Source organism: Eubalaena glacialis, chromosome X (genome assembly GCF_028564815.1).
Source record: "Eubalaena glacialis isolate mEubGla1 chromosome X, mEubGla1.1.hap2.+ XY, whole genome shotgun sequence".
In the NCBI taxonomy this organism is placed as follows: domain Eukaryota; kingdom Metazoa; phylum Chordata; class Mammalia; order Artiodactyla; family Balaenidae; genus Eubalaena; species Eubalaena glacialis.
In genome coordinates this window covers 13,208,075-13,224,406 of record NC_083736.1, presented here as the reverse complement: position 1 = coordinate 13,224,406, position 16,332 = coordinate 13,208,075, and the positions used below count along the sequence as shown (strand labels likewise).

General features: G+C 40.7%; 1 protein-coding gene across 1 annotated transcript; it reads left to right on the top strand.

The window, feature by feature from the left end:
* Positions 1 to 8,408: 8,408 nt before the first annotated feature.
* LOC133082368 (phosphatidylethanolamine-binding protein 1-like) lies at positions 8,409 to 8,992 on the top strand. Its single transcript, XM_061178926.1, has one exon. It carries the CDS (start codon positions 8,409 to 8,411, stop codon positions 8,913 to 8,915), a length of 507 nt encoding a protein of 168 aa, XP_061034909.1. The 3' UTR covers positions 8,916 to 8,992.
* Positions 8,993 to 16,332: the final 7,340 nt, after the last annotated feature.

The following is a 16,332-nucleotide window of genomic DNA, read 5'->3' as shown; positions in this document are numbered from 1 at the left end:
AAAAACGTTCAATATAACATCCAAGAAGCAGTGTAGATAATTAAACATCTAGGAGGAAATATCAGAAGACTCAGTACAGCCTTGCTTTTACTTCATGGGGCTCATTGTAATTTATTGGTCTTAATTCACAGGATGAGACACACAGACAGGCATGCATGCATCCCTTTTAAGAAAATGTTCTTTAGATCCCCACTTTAGGAATACAACCTTGGCAAAATTACAGTTACTCAGTTTGTCTAATTTTTGTTTCCAAGCAGTAATGACTAACTTTCACTGAAGTAAAACAATGTTAGCCTGTGAAAAATAAGTTAAAGTTCATAATGGTTATGGCTGTTAACCTACAAAATTTGGTGAGCCTTTTGAATATCCTAGGATTGAATATCATAAGATTTTCTCATCTTAAAATGGGGCATAAAATATAAGGATAAAGACAGAAATATTCCAAAGCCTTGTTTATGATAAATCCTATCACAAAGTTGATTTTCTTTTTTCCCATCTAGGAATTTTTTTTCTTCTATCTAGGAATGAGAAAAAAAATTGTAATGCACCCCAAGACACTTCGTTCCCAACAGTTTGGGGCTTCTTAGAAATCTAGTTTATGATAATAATTAGTCAATTCAGCAATCAAATATTCATGGGCCATGAGAAATGCAAAAAAATGAACCAAATATAGTCCTTGCCCTCTAGGAATTTTCAATCTTGTAGGATACAAACGTAAATCATGTTGGCAATAGCTGCATGTATGAATGTGAAAAAAATACTGTGAGAATACAGGAGAAGAGGATAAAAGGTTAGTAGATTGGACTATTATAAAACTTTACCAGAAAAGTAAAAGAAAAGAAAGGTTTCTCAAAGGAGGTGATAATTGAGAAAGACCTGGAATGATGGCTAAGACATTTAAAGGTAAAAAAATGAAAGCTCACAGTATTCATGTTAAGGAAACACATACACGAAGAACAGAGGTAGGACGTGGCCCGCTTTCCAGGACTGGCTGGTAGAATGGCTCAGAGGAGGATGGGGAGGGGGCAATAGTGTAGCTTCAGATCTTAGAGGCCAAAGAGTTTGGATTTTCTGTCATAGGCCCTGGGGTGCTAATGAAGATTTCGATGTGGAAATGACCTCAATGTAAATGACAAGAAGGAGGACAAGGAAGGTGGAACAGCACTCATGACACTCAGTGTGCCTGTTGGATTGGCAGATGATAGTGCGTCTAACAACCAGGGGGCGCCAGTGAGGCTCTGGAGGCAGGAAGGAGAAGGGACAAGAATTACTAGAACAAATGAATGAAAGGGGAAGCAGGAAAAGAGGAGTTTGGCCATAATAGGCAATATGGACTTTATGCCACCCTTTCTGGACCTCAATTATTGTTTCCACTTGTAAAGTGACACCCTGGACTGTGGTGTTTCAGATTAGGAACAGATGTGAGAAAGGAAGCCAGCGGGGTTGAGGTGGGTGCTAGGTAATCTGAAAAGCAGTTCCTGAACTAACAGAGTTGGGAGAAACAAGAAAACCTCAAGAGTGAGGTGGTCGAAAAGGCCCTGAAAAAGAAAACTTCCTCAGGATGCGAGTGAGGAGGAGGTGGTGGCTCTGGTGGAAGATCGGATCCACAGGGTCTTAACCCACGGGACTCTGGAACAGGTACTGACTTGGAACAGACGAGTGGATTCCAGGACCACAAGGAACAGAAGAGATGAGCGCGCCGTCTGCCTCCGTGCTCCTCGCTATCCTGTGGGTCTCTCAACCTTAACGTCAACCTGCTGACCTCGCTCATTCCCTCCCCTCCCGCCCCTCCTGAATTCCGCGAGCAGAGTAGCAGTGTTTCCTTCCACTCAGTTTTCCCAGGCTAGACATCCCTGTGGTCCTTGACTGCCTTCATGTCCACTCTCTCCATAATCAGTAGCCAGGAGGCCCTGTGGATTCTGCCTCCTAAAGGTCTCTTGCTTCTGTCCCCACTTCTCCAGGCCACCTGCCCCTGTCATCACTGATGCACCGCCACCTCCTCCCTGACTCGTTACCACTGGCTGATGGCTGGCATCTTGGCACCAGTCTGTCCCACACCATGCGCTGTGCTGGTCCTCCAAGCACATCTGAGTGTGTCTCTTCTAACGTAAAAACATTAACTGGCCTTTCAGTGGTCACCAGATGAAGTCCACACTCCTTGGCAGACTGTGTAAAAGCACTTATCACCTGGTCCCAGCCCTTTCCTGCAGCTTCCCACAACCCATCCACACCATCCCATGCACATACAGACGTTCTGCTCTACACCTCCGCACAGGGCCTTCTCTGTCTGGGTTCTTTCTCCTCTCTGATGCTGATCTGTTGCACAAGACTCAGCCTGAACATCGCCTCCTCCAGAAACTTTCACCAATGCTCCAGAAATCATCATAGCACTGCATTTTTGTGTGTTCCTTTGTCAAGTTACACATTTTTTAAAAATAAAAAATAGTATTGTCCTTACTTACTTGTCAGTTTCACACTTTATGCTTCTCAAGGACACTCCCCATGTCTGACTGCAGTGCTGCTGACCATATAGCTGATGCTCAATGAATATTTGTTTAACATCAGATTCAGTTAACTTGTGTAAAGTACCTAGTAGGTGCCAGGCACCATGTCAGAGAGTTAATAATGGAAGCTCAGTGAGAGCTCAGTGAATCCTGAAGTAGTAAATGTTTAAGGATATGATGAACAAGTCAAGCTACATCATGACAGTTTACAAAAGGAGAAGCCTATCTCTGTTTGCTGTACTTAGTTTGTAACTCTGGATGTTTTTCTCCACATGTAGAAAAGTAGTTCTTGCATTATGAATATCTCCCTGCCTTTACTGAAGAGACCAAAATTGAACCAGCTGGAAAGAAAGGAAAAGGAAATGGCGCAAGACTAACCCATATCTCGGCCCCAAGATGACTATTTTAGAAAAGAAGCCTGCCTGTTTCTTTGGGTTCTAGCAGCAGCGCAATATCTGTGGTGGAATAACAGGAGTCCGCTGTTTGGGGGTCATGCCCTGGACTGGTTTCCTTACGTATCCATATCTTTAGCTCAGATTCCTCTACCTTGATATTTTAGATGCCAATTGGAAATTTTCACTGGCCTGGTTTGTCTTTGATTTCTACTCCTCATCAACATTTGCTCCATTTTTTCCTCAAACTGTGAACATGTTATATAATTTATTATTAATAGTACTATAGTTAGCATTGATTGAATGACTACTACATGCCAAGAACTGTTTAAGCATAAAGCATATAGATCTCATTTGATACTCACAAAATCTTATGAGGTAACTACTGTACTGTTAAGTAACTAAGTGACATTTGCAAGGAGCGCTAGTCCTTAGCTTACTTGGATGAGGCCAAAATGAAGAGTCCGGTGCCCCGATGCTGCTAACTCATAACTGATGGCTCTTGTATAGCAAGTCCATTCCTTATATTTAGATCATATATCACCCAGCCTTTAATAAATTTAACAAATGTTGTTATTGCTCATATCTTGCTTAAAATAAAAAGTGATTAAGAAGACCCCAACTCTTATATTATTAATAATTTAAAAAATACCATTATCCATTATTCTTATTTCCCCGCTAGACCTTTTGGAACGATTCAGTACATCCAAAGCTACACAAACTCCGACTTTCCATCGAAAATCTGTAGTTCAACATTATTATTAAAAACAACCTTTGGGGCTTCCCTGGTGGCGCAGTGGTTAAGAATCTGCCTGCCAATGCACGGGACACGGGTTCGAGCCCTGGTCTGGGAAGATCCCACATGCCGCGGAGCAACTGGGCCCGTGAGCCACAACTACTGAGCCTGCGTGTCTGGAGCCTGTGCTCCGCAACAAGAGAGGCCACGGCAGTGAGAGGCCCGCGCACCGCAATGAAGAGTGGCCCCCGCTCGCCGCAATTAGAGAAAGCCCTCGCACAGAAACGAAGACCCAACACGGCAATCAATCAATCAATCAATCAATCAATCAATCAATAAATAAATAAACCACCTTTGAATAATTATTAAATGCAAGGGCCAAGCATTAGGTATGAGCGCAAGATGGTGCATGGAATGCACAGTGATACTGGCAGTATACATGCGTTTTAGTTAAAGGCATTTTTGACCAAGTCCCAAGGTAATAAAGTGGAGGATGTTGTGGAAAGTGAGGGCCTGCAGGACCCCAATGGGGACACAAGGAGGGGAGAGGTGGCTTCCTCCTCAGACAGCGTTAGTGGGAATCAACCCACTGGTCCCAAGAGGAAGGTGCTGCCAACATGTGGTCTCTTCTTATAAAGCATTTTTAAGCTTGTTACTTAATACTAACAGTTAAATGTTTACTCAATAAGGGGATATTTAAAAGGAATAAAGTCTAAGTACAAAATATATATTAAAAATTGAAGCAAGGTCTTCTCCATAAGCCTTAAACAGAAAAATAAAATGAAATTTTGATTAGGTAAGTCAGATAAAGTAGATGAGGGAGGGTAACATTAATCAGTTATAGTAACAATGATATTAATTGAGATTTAATTAGAAATAAGGATTATAGGTTTAACTATTCTACTTTCTCATTAGCCATCTTAATAAGATAAATGAGCTTATTGTAATAGTAAATTCAGAATATAGAGCAAATGATAAATTATAGGCTTATAGTATGTGTGATAAAAAATTATATAATATATATTATATAAAATGAGAGATTAGTCTCTCATTTTAACCAGTATCCCATAAGTTTATTAAGTGATAATCTTTAGAGAAACATTATTTAGGCCTTTAACTGGTCCTTTCTTCCTACTAATTAGTTATGTTAATGGAATAACCCCAAATAAAAAGAATGGGAGTTAGTAAAGTGAAACAAAGATGGAGAAAATTTATAAATTAATAAGTCAGGCTGATGGTGATATACGGGGTGGGAGGGGAACTTTCATTAGAATATACCAAAATGCTATGGTCACCATAGAGGAAAACAGTTTTAAAAGAGGAGAGACTCAAGTCTAAGTAAAAGCTCACTTGCACAAGCAGTGTAAAAAGTTAAACGCAAACTCTGCGTTCTTTTCCACATAAGACTGACGTGTCCAAGTTGAGAGCTCTTCAAGGTAGACTGTGCACTCCTAAGAAGCAGCTTCTACACAGCAGTCAAGGATGAACCCGATCATTGGAACCTAAGCAGATAATGAGAAAACTGACTACACGTACAACTAGGAAGTTTTCCTCAGAATATGACATATGACCTATTTATTTGTATGTGTGAACAATTAATGATGCCAGTTATGAAGGTGTCAGTGCCAAATATTGTCTCCAAAATACTAGATCCTAAGTTGCTGTTTCTGATATGGGAAACTAGGAAGGAACACATGGTCCATTACCCAAAAGCATCTGCACATGAAAGAGGCACCATTAGGTTAAAAGAGGGCTCCTCGGCCTTGCACTATTGACATTTGGGGTCGGATAACTCTTTGTTGTAGGGGTGCTGTCCTGTGTACTGCAGGATGTTTAGCAGCATTCCTGGTCTGTACCAACCCATTAGATGCCATGGAACTCTCTATCCCTGCCCCCCACAGTTGTAACAACTGAAAATGTCTCCAGACATTTCCAAATGTTCTCTGGGGGACAAAATCACCCCTGACTGAGAACCACTGTGTTAAAATATAATGGGTTTGCACAGAGGCAAAAATCTTTTATCTCCATATGTATCTTAACCTGATGATAGCTTAGAGTGAGTAGAATCATTTTGTTACCTCTCTAATTATTCTGAAAATATTTGTGTAATTATTAGAAACTTCTTGAAATTGTTTATTATATAGATACAGCAATTTCACTCTAATTAAACTATGAAGGATCACATTTGATTAAAAGTCTACAACTTCTATTCTAGAAAATGAGTGGCGCTAAATGTAATTGAGACGCTAGTTTTAAAAGTGCAGGGTTTTTTCTTACAAAAGGTTTCCATATTCATTGATTAAAGGTTTCATTTGATTTCCTTTAATGTGTCACAGCCAGATACATTATCCAAACACCAATAAAAATGTACAGAATAACATATCTTAAATGGTTTTACAGTTTACTGTAGTAGATTTAGGTGCTCTACGTTTAGTAAATTTGTTTGTGGCAATGAAACAGAATAATCAGGGTCAAAATTCAAAAGGGACATTGACCCCTACTACATCTTGTTTCATTGCAGGTAAATGGAGCGTACATATCCCCCATATGCGTTTACAACTCTGATGAACTTTAAAAGGCATCTTGCGTGAATCAAAAGAACAACTCACGTGTTTTCGTGTGATCTCATATTTAATTCACCCTCCAGAGCAGTAAATCAATAGTTATGTGCCGAGAAACTGCTTTCCAGTAGTGTTGTGAAGTATGAAAAAGCACAGAGAAATCAATTTCTCTTTCCTGTCTCAGGAGACTCTGTGCCTTTCATATTGCTCATGGCAACAGTAGTCTCAACTTTTTATCTGCGTTCTCTAAACTCTAAACATTGGCCGTAAATAGGACCATATTCAGAATGATTGAAAATGCTTTATTTGTCATCATTACCACTGTTACTATTAAATTATTAGGCTCCTATATGTGGAATTGCTGAAATGAGCATTGTATGAAGCAAGTTACATAAAATATGAGACCTCTGGAAGTTCATTGCTTAACACTTGTACATCAAAACAAACACAAAATTTGTGCAAGATTTTGGAGAATGTAAGAAAGTAAAGACAGTATGTTGAGAGGCAAGAATCTTAGTATCTAGTTCTGTTTTCCATCTATTTTATTGAAATCTTCATCAAGCTATTTAATAATCTATTTATTTTTAGTACTTTGTATGTGATGTGTAACTTGTGGTGTCTTTGGATTTGAAGTGGAGCTATTGACAGTGCCTCATAATTGTCACTTGAGCTTTTGTCTTTCTATTAACCTGACAGGATCTATAAAAGTCAATATTTTGAATCATGTCATTTTGGGCCACACATTTGACAATTCCTTTTGCTGATGTCAAACAAATACAAACATGTGAGCACATCAGCTCATAGTCAGGAATTTGCTTTATCCTGATATAAAAATCTTATTACCTTAAGAAATTTTCCATTTCATAGCTCTTTAATATTATGATATATCTGCTTTAAAGCAGTATGAAACGTCACCTATAATGCTTTTATTCTAAAAAAGGAAATTTACTCAGCACAGTGTTCATTCACAATTCCTTTAAAAAGAATATTGTTAGATGCTCGTTTGAAGTTATTAATGAAATATCTTTGGATACTAATGGATCAGTTGTAAGACTACCTCTTATAAATCCAAGATTAAAAATGAATTAATGTATTGGGTTGGCCAAAAAGTTCGTTCGGGTTTTTCGGTAAGATGTTATGAAAAACCCGAATGAACTTTTTCGCCAGCCCAATACTTGAGGTTAATAAGAATACTATTTAAAATATAACATATACATATGTACTTATAGTTAAATCTGAAAAGCACTTAGAAATTTAGAAAACACTTTTCTAAATAATTACTGGGTTATAGAATAAATGAAAACTATAACTATTTTGAGAACTAATCGTAATGAGGCCACTGTACATCTACACTTCCTATGTCATGTGGCCAGAGCAGTACTCAGAGTAAAATTCATAGCCATAGATGTTTTCATTGTTAACTAAGAATAAAAATAAATGAGCTTATTAGTTAATTCAAGAGTTATAAAAAGAACAGCAAGACAAGTATAACTAGAGGAAGGACTTAATAAATGTAAATAAGATGGATAAATCAAAAAACAGAAAGAATAGAAACAAAAATTAATCCAAGAACATGTTCTTTGAAAAAAATAGCAAAACTTCTGGCAACTCTTAATGGAAAATGAGAAAAAAATTAATGTATTCTTTATCAAATATGTGGGAAGCAGAGCAACAAATATTGATCTTTTATGGGAAATTTTCTATAAAGCTCAAAAGTTACTGGAAAATCTGAATGAATGAAATCATTTTCTTAGAAATTTTAAGGAACCTAAATTGATTCAGAAAAATGTATGAGATCTGAAATAACTAACAATGGAAGAAATGGAAAGTTTTCTGATAACTCCTTGCCCCAAATACGTATGTATGGTCCAGATTATTTACCTGTAACATTTTAATTTCTTATGCTTTTAAAATATTTCTATACATAGAAAATGTTGGAAATATTTCTATGATTTTCAAGGTGGCAATATAATGACAAAAAAAGACTTCAAGAGTTAGCACCTGAAAAGGAACTCACATGCTATTCTTCTTATGAAAATAAGTCTAAAAATCCAAGGGAAGGGCGGGGCGGTGGCTCTGGCGCATGCACTCGCCTTCCGTCTGTCCGTGGGGCCTGAGTTGCCTCGGTAGTTTGCAGACGGCTGGGAGTCTGCACTGCTACCCTGCACGAGTCCTCCCGCTGCTTTTCCTGCTGTCCGCCCGTCTCGGCTCCACGATGCCGGTGGACCTCAGCAAGTGGTCCGGGCCTTTGAGCCTGCAGGAAGTGGACGAGAGGCCGCAGCACCCGCTGCAGGTTAAGAACCGGCCCACCAGCATTGCATGGGATGGGCTTGATCCAGGTAAATTGTATACCTTGGTCTTGACAGACCCGGATGCTCCCAGCAGGAAGGACCCCAAATACAGGGAATGGCACCATTTCCTGGTGGTCAACATGAAGGGCAACGACATCAGCAGTGGCACAGTCCTCTCCGATTATGTGGGCTCTGGGCCTCCCAAGGGCACAGGCCTTCACCGCTACATCTGGCTGGTTTATGAGCAGGACAGGCCACTGAAGTGTGATGAGCCCATTCTCAGCAACCGATCTGGAGACCACCGTGGCAAATTCAAGGTGGCGAATTTCCGCAAAAAGTACGAGCTCGGGGCTCCAGTGGCCGGCACGTGTTACCAGGCCGAATGGGATGACTATGTGCCCAAGCTCTACGAGCAGCTGTCTGGGAAGTAGAGGAAAGCCAAGAGATGGACACTGTCCCAGAGTTCCCAAGCAGTGTTTCAGTTTAGTGATGCATGTAGATTTCTCCCCTTCCCCCTGCCCGAGCCCTGAGCGGTCAGATTTATGTTTAGGGTGACTTTACCTTCTGCCTGTCCTCTATAATTCTAGGGGGTTTATGTTTTGATCAAACTTGAACTCCGTTTTGGTGGGGGATATTTTGGTACTAGGATGGGGTCATCAAAATGTTAATATAAGAATAACAACCCAGACGTTAAAGAAGAAAAACATTCTGGTAAAAAGACCAGGTCTGCAGTATTAGAACAGAGCATCAAAGAATCTTTAAGGGAAGTTGAAAAAAAGAAAAGATTGATTGCCTCTGCCTTTGTGAGCCCGAGCACAGGACTGTGTGTGACGGCATCTTCTGGCATGTGTTTTCACAGCCCTGTCTTTCACTAAGAGAACCAGGGGCTGGCACGTCCGCTAGCCCCCAACGTGATACATCTCAGGCTGGTTATTGGGTGTCAGTGTCCCGCTCTGGCTCCTTTAAAGAGCAATACTGAAAAAAGCAATAGGGAGAGCTGCAGGGCTGAGTGAGAGGTCATCAGAAATCTGAAAATCTGTGCCTGTTAAATTGATCACTCTTCAGTGTAAGAAAAGCCGGTCTGGAGTTGCTGCATGTTGTGTTAATTCTGCTATTTGCTTATAGTTGAATAAAAGTAAAAACTGGGGCTTCCCTGGTGGTGCAGTGGTTGAGAGTCTGCCTGCCGGTGCAGGGGACACGGGTTCGGGCCCTGGTCTGGGAGGATCCCACGTGCCGCGGGGCAACTGGGCCCGTGAGCCACAATTACTGAGCCTGCGCGTCTGGAGTCTGTGCTCCGCAATAAGAGAGGCCGCGATAATGAGAGGCCCGCGCACCGTGATGAACAGTGGCCCCCACTTGCCGCAACTAGAGAAAGCCCTCGCACAGAAACGAAGACCCAACACAGCCATAAATAAAATAAATAAATAAAAAAAAAAAAAAAAAAAAAAAAGTAAAAACTGTGTAGATGAAAAGAAAAAAAAATATCCAAGGGGAAAAGTAGCAAAATAAGTCCAGTAGCATGTTAAATATAATCAACTGAGTTTATCTAAGGGTTGTATTAATGTAAAGAAATTTACTACTTTAATGCACCAAGTGGTAAATAAAAAGCCAATGAGGGACTTCCCTGGTGGCGCAGTGGTTGGGAATCAGCCTGCCAATGCAGGGGACATGAGTTCAAGCCCTGGCCCAGGAAGATCCCACATGCCATGGAGAAACTAAGCCCATGCGCCACAACTACTGAGCCTGCGCTCTAGAGCCTGCGAGCCACAACTACTGAGCCTGCGTACCACAACTACTGAAGCCCGTGCGCCCTAGAGCTTGTGCTCTGCAACAAGAGAAGCCACTGCAATGAGAAGCCCACGCACCGCAACGAAGAGTAGCCCTCGCTCGCCGCAACTAGAGAAAGCCTGCGCGCGGCAATGAAGACCAACGCAGCCAAAAATAAATAAATTAATTAATTAAAAAAAAAAAAGCCAATGATTATACTAATAGATGCTGAAAAGGCAGTTGTTAAAATTCAACAGAAATTATTATTACTATTATTTTTTTAAATAAATTTATTTATTTTTGGCTGCGTTGGGTCTTCGTTGCCACATGCGGGCTTTCTCTAGTTGCGGTGAGCAGGTGCTACTCTTCGTCGCGGTGCGCGGGCTTCTCACTGCAGTGGCTTCTTTTGTTGCGGAGCTCGGGCTCTAGGCGCATGGGCTCAGTAGTTGTGGCATGCGGGCTTAGTAGTTGTGGCTCGCGGGCTCTAGAGCGCATGCTCAGTAGTTGTGGTGCACAGGCTTCAGTAGCTGTGGCACGCAGCTCAGTAGTTGTGGCTCTCCAGCTCTAGAGCGTAGGCATGGCGCACGGGCTTAGTTGCTCCGCGGCATGTGGGATCTTCCCGGACCAGGGCTCGAACCCGTGTCCCCTGCATTGGCAGGCAGATTCTTAACCACTGCGCCACCAGGGAAGTCCAACAGCAATTATTGTTAGAAGGGATTTTCAGTAAACTAGGAATAAAAGGATACTTTTATCTCTATGACAAAACAGGATCAACAGCTAGGTATTACTGTTGAAAAGTAAGAGAAAAATTTTAAATCATGTTTAGATGACATGAAATATAGGACTGCTTTCCAGGAAAATGCAAGAGAATAGGCATATATCAAGTTGAAAAGGAAAACTAACAACTGACAATGTATGTGCACACACAAATTCATGCCAAAAGAAAATTGAGAAAAATGAACACTTTGGCAGTAAAAAGGGCAAAGGATCAAATAAGTAATTTATAAAAAAAGAAATACAAATGGCCATTCAACATATAAAATGTTCAGCTTTACTATGAAACAAAGAATTGCAAATCAAAGCAGTATTTATATACTGCTGTAGCATTTGTTTTGCCAAAAGAATTTCGAGGAGCATAATGTCTGGTTCAGGATACTGGAAAATGAACACGTATATACTGCAAAAAATATGTACACTGACATATACTTTTGAAAGGAAATTAACATGTATCAAAACCTTACATTTTTGCATAACTTTTAAAAAATTGAAGTCTAGTTGATTTATAAGATTATATTAGTTTCGAGTGTACAGTATGGTGACTCAGTATTTTTACAGTATTACAGTATTCAGTATTTCATTATTATACTCCATTAAGAGTTATTACAAGATAATGGCTATAATTCCCTGTGCTGTACAATATATCTTTGTTGCTTATCTATTTTACACATAATAGTTTGTATATTTTTTAAGTTGAATTATAGTTGATTTACAATATTATATTAGTTTATTTTTGCATAACGTTTGACCTCAAAATTTAAATTTTACGAATTTATGCCAAAGATATTCTTACAAATGAGCAAAAAATTGTTACCTTCCAGAATATTTATTACAGCATTTTTTATTATAGTAAAAAAGAAAAGAAGAAATTACATTGAAAAGCATATGATATATCCATAAAATGAATACAATATAAGACCATCATTAAAAACTATATTAAAGAGGAATATTTAATGATGTGGAAATACATTAAAATAAACTGTTAAATTCAAGAAAGAAGGTGACAAAGCTTAATAATAGTATAATCCCAGTTTTTTTTGAGATATAGTTGACATATAACTTGTAAGTTTAAGGTGTACCACATACTGATTTGATACTTTTTTTTTTTAAGTTTTTAATTAATTATTTATTTATTTATTTTTGGCTGTGTTGGGTCTTCGTTTCTGTGCCAGGGCTTTCTCTAGTTGCGGTGAGCGGGGGCCACTCTTCGTCGCGGTGCGCGGGCCTCTCACTATCGCGGCCTCTCTTGCTGCGGGGCACAGGCTCCAGACGCGCAGGCTCAGTAATTGTGGCTCACGGGCCCAGTTGCTCCGCGGCATGTGGGATCTTCCCAGACCAGGGCTCGAACCCGTGTCCCCTGCATTGGCAGGCAGATTCTCAACCACTGTGCCACCAGGGAAGCCCTGACTACCCTCTTATAATATGATCCTCTCTTCTTGTTTTTTAATCATAGCACTCTGATCTTTCCCCTCACAACATTTATTACGCAGGGGTAGTCATAATGATATGCATATGAAGGGTAGCACAATATGCCGCTGTAGGAGAGTAAAAATAATTTTCCCTCAACCTTCTAGGTCCTTACCTGAGACCTCCCCGTAATCAAAAGACAGATTAACAGAAGAAAAAAAAATTAATTACCTACTTACTGATTGGAGCCCCCACAAAGATATGAGACTCAAAAGTCAGGTGGGCGGTTGTGGCTTAAATACTATCGTGAGCTAAGGACTGGGACGGGTCTGGGCCTTCCGAGGGGAGGAAGGAATTTCACAGGAAGGTGAGAAAAGGAAATATATCCTAAACGAAGTTTAAAGAAAGTTCTCTCAGGTGAAAAAGTGATCTCTGGTAATAGCTCTCTTCCTGCTGCAGACCCCCTTTCTAATGTAAATGTACCTTGCAAAAAAACTGGTAATTTATACTGTGTTTCCAGAGCTTCTCTTGTGTCTGCAGTGTCTCAAAATAATCGGCTCAAAATAATCCATATGTCAAAGAGGCATATTTTGGGGGGGTGAAAGGGAGCCGAATATGCCACCCCCAAATACATCTCTTCGGCATAAGGATTATTTTGAGCTGATTGTTTTGAGAAACAGCAGACACAGGAGAAGCTCTGGTAACTGAGTGGAAGTTACCTGTTTGTAAGGGAAATTTACATTTACAGCGGAAATCTCCATTTGTAAGGGGGTCTTCCTTTCTGTACCAGGAAGAGGAGGATGACTAAATCACCAGAAACTCATCAGTGGAGAACGCAGGACTTAGATCTGCATAACAGCCTTACCCTTGTTCAATGTGCTTTTCCTGGTCACCTCCAATAATGCCCCTCCCCCAGCATCTTCTTTTCTTTTTAGCTGGAGCGGGTATTGAAGGTGGTATCTAGGGCCACCTGGAGCAGTTACTGTTTTCCTGGGTCTCTCCCACGTCATCAAGGAGGTATGCATGTTATTAAAGTCCTGTTTGCTTTTCTCCTGTTAATCTGCCTTATTACAGAGGTCTCAGCCAGGAATCTAGAAGGGTAGAGGGAAAATTCGTTCTCCTCCCCTGCACAAATACGCTTAACTATCTGCCTCCCCCACTTCTGCTGTCCAGAACTGAGCTGCCTTTCAGTCACTTGCGGATTGAGTGTATGAGATAGAGAGCATCGCTGGGAAGGGTACATTCCCCTTTTATCTTTATTTCCTATTACCCTGCTCATCATCACATTATTTTTCCTTTAATCATCCTTCAAATTTGTCTCTTCCTTGCCTTGCCCGCGACCACCAGCCTAGTTTAGGCCTCTCCGCCCCACACTTCATACCACATCTCTTGCTTGTTTCTCCTCCTCTCTCACTCCTCTCTACTCCATCTTCCCAAACTGGTCTTGACATCTTCTCCAACCACTCTGATCTTTCCTTCTTCAGAACTCACACTGCATTCACTCTCACACCACTTAGCACCCAACCATTCCTCATGTAACGTGTATTTGCTTTATCTGCTCAAAGGGCCTGTGTCCTACACTTCTTCTACAGCCCAGGGCCAAATTTGGTACCAGGTACAAAGGAGACACTGAATACTCCAAACAAGTCCATGCCAAGGCTCTCTACCCTTCCCTCACACTCACAGTCTCTCCAACCAGGCAAGCAGGTTTACCCCAGAACACCTGTGTTCAGGAGCTCGCCTCTGCCTGTTTCTCTCTCAATTCTTAAAACCCTACCAGGCTCTCAAGGTCAGTTCAAGCCCCTTCCCTAACAACCCCACACTATATTAAGCATCCCTTCATCTGCTGTTACTCTCTGAACCTGCACTGTCTAATATGGTAGCCACTCGCCCTGTGTGGCTAGTTTAAATTGAGATGTGCTGTAAAACACCTAGGGACTTTGAAGACTTAATACAAAACAAAGAATGTAAAATAGTTCATTTATAATTCTTATATTCACTTCATTTTAAAGTGACAAGATATATTTTGGATATACTGGGTTAAATAAAATACATTAGTAAAGTTAATTTCCCCTCTATACTGTATTTCACCTATATATTTGATATATTAGTAGAATTAATTTCACAAATGAATAAAATTTATTTCTTCTTTTCTTCCCCCAGTTGTTTGTTTTGTTTTTGGCCGCGCAGCAGGGCATGTGGGACCTTAGTTCCCGACTTGGGATCGAACCCGCGCCCCCTGCAGTGGAAGCGTGGAGTCTTAACCACTGGACCACCAGGAAAGTCCCTTGCCCACCAGTTTTATTGAGATGTAATTGACATACTATTTGTTGTTTTTTAAATGTGGTTATCGGAAAATATAGAATTGCCTATATGGCTCGTATTTGTGGCTCACATCATTTATCTACTGGACATTGTTGCTCTATACTCTCGTTAGCCTTTTCTCCTATGCCTTACCCTGTACTATCCTTTTTCTTGAGATGTGCTATTTCCTCATGAAATTGAACACCATCCTAGCAGGCCTAGGGCTTATTGCAGTGATGGGATACACAGGGACCCTCCATGTGACTTTGTTGGGGATGGTCACAGAATCACAAATTGCCTTGTTAGAGCATCAGGGTTGTAAAAGGCACTTTCATGCTGAGCCCAGGTAACCACAGCATCACATGCAGTTACCAGTGCAGGAGACTTAAGGCCCACGTTTCCTGGTGGTCAGTTCAGGGCTATTTGTTAGTTCCTTGTAGCTGCAGATACTCCTGAGGTCGTTAATTAAATCCAAAGGGCTCTTAATCGGTCCATTGTTTCTCAAGATTATCTAACTGTTAATGAAAAGACTCAATCTGGGGCATCCTGAGTCTGGATTATCTGGCGATTATCAGATTTCTTTGTGAAGACATTGTAAAATAAGCTTTTTTTCATTTTTTAAAAAATGTATTTATTTATTTTTATTTTTGGCTGCATGGGGTCTTCGTTGCTGCGCGCAGGCTTTCTCTCGTTGCGGTGAGTGGGGGCTACTCTTCGTTGTGGTGCACGGGCTTCTCATGGCGGTGGCTTCTCTTGTTGCGGAGCACGGGCTCTAGGCGCACAGGCTTCAGTAGTTGTGGCACGCGGGCTCAGTAGTTGTGGCTCGCAGTCTCTAGAGCGCAGGCTCAGTAGTTGTGGCGCACGGGCTTAGTTGCTCTGCAGCAAGTGGGATCTTCCCGGACCAGGGCTCGAACCCGTGTCCCCTGCATTGGCAGGCAGATTCGTAACCACTGTGCCACCAGGGAAGCCCAAAACAAGCTTTTTAATACTCTTATTCTCCAGGCTTTGTATCCTTCAAAATTAATTGAAGAAATAACTGAACAACTTTCTAACACAGTTCAGTTATTATTAGATCAGTGCTGTAAAATAGAACTTTCTCTGATGATGGAAGTGGCCAGTATGGTAAGTGCTAGGCATTTGTGGCTCTAAAATTTTAATGAATTTTAATTTACTTGTGAATACCCATGTGGGTCTAGTGCCTACCTTTTATACAGTACCATTCTATTCCAATTTATCCTAAAAATAAATTTCTCTTCCTTCTAAAATGAGAGATCATGAACAACGTGAATCATTGGAATAATAGCAATTAATAAATATGTACCATTTCCATTCTAGATGATATTCTTTATATTTCATTCAATTAAGAATTAACATTATTACATTTATTTTCTTATGGTCTAAGGTCTCATGCTTAATTTTTAAAAGACTTTATTATTTAAGGTACAGTGATTTCCTATATACTGCCCATGCTCACACGTGCATAGCCTCCCCCATTATCAACATCCCCCGTCAGAGTGCTACTTTTATTGCAATTGACAAACCCACACTGACACACCAGAGTCACCCAAAGTCCATAGTTTACATTGTGGTTCA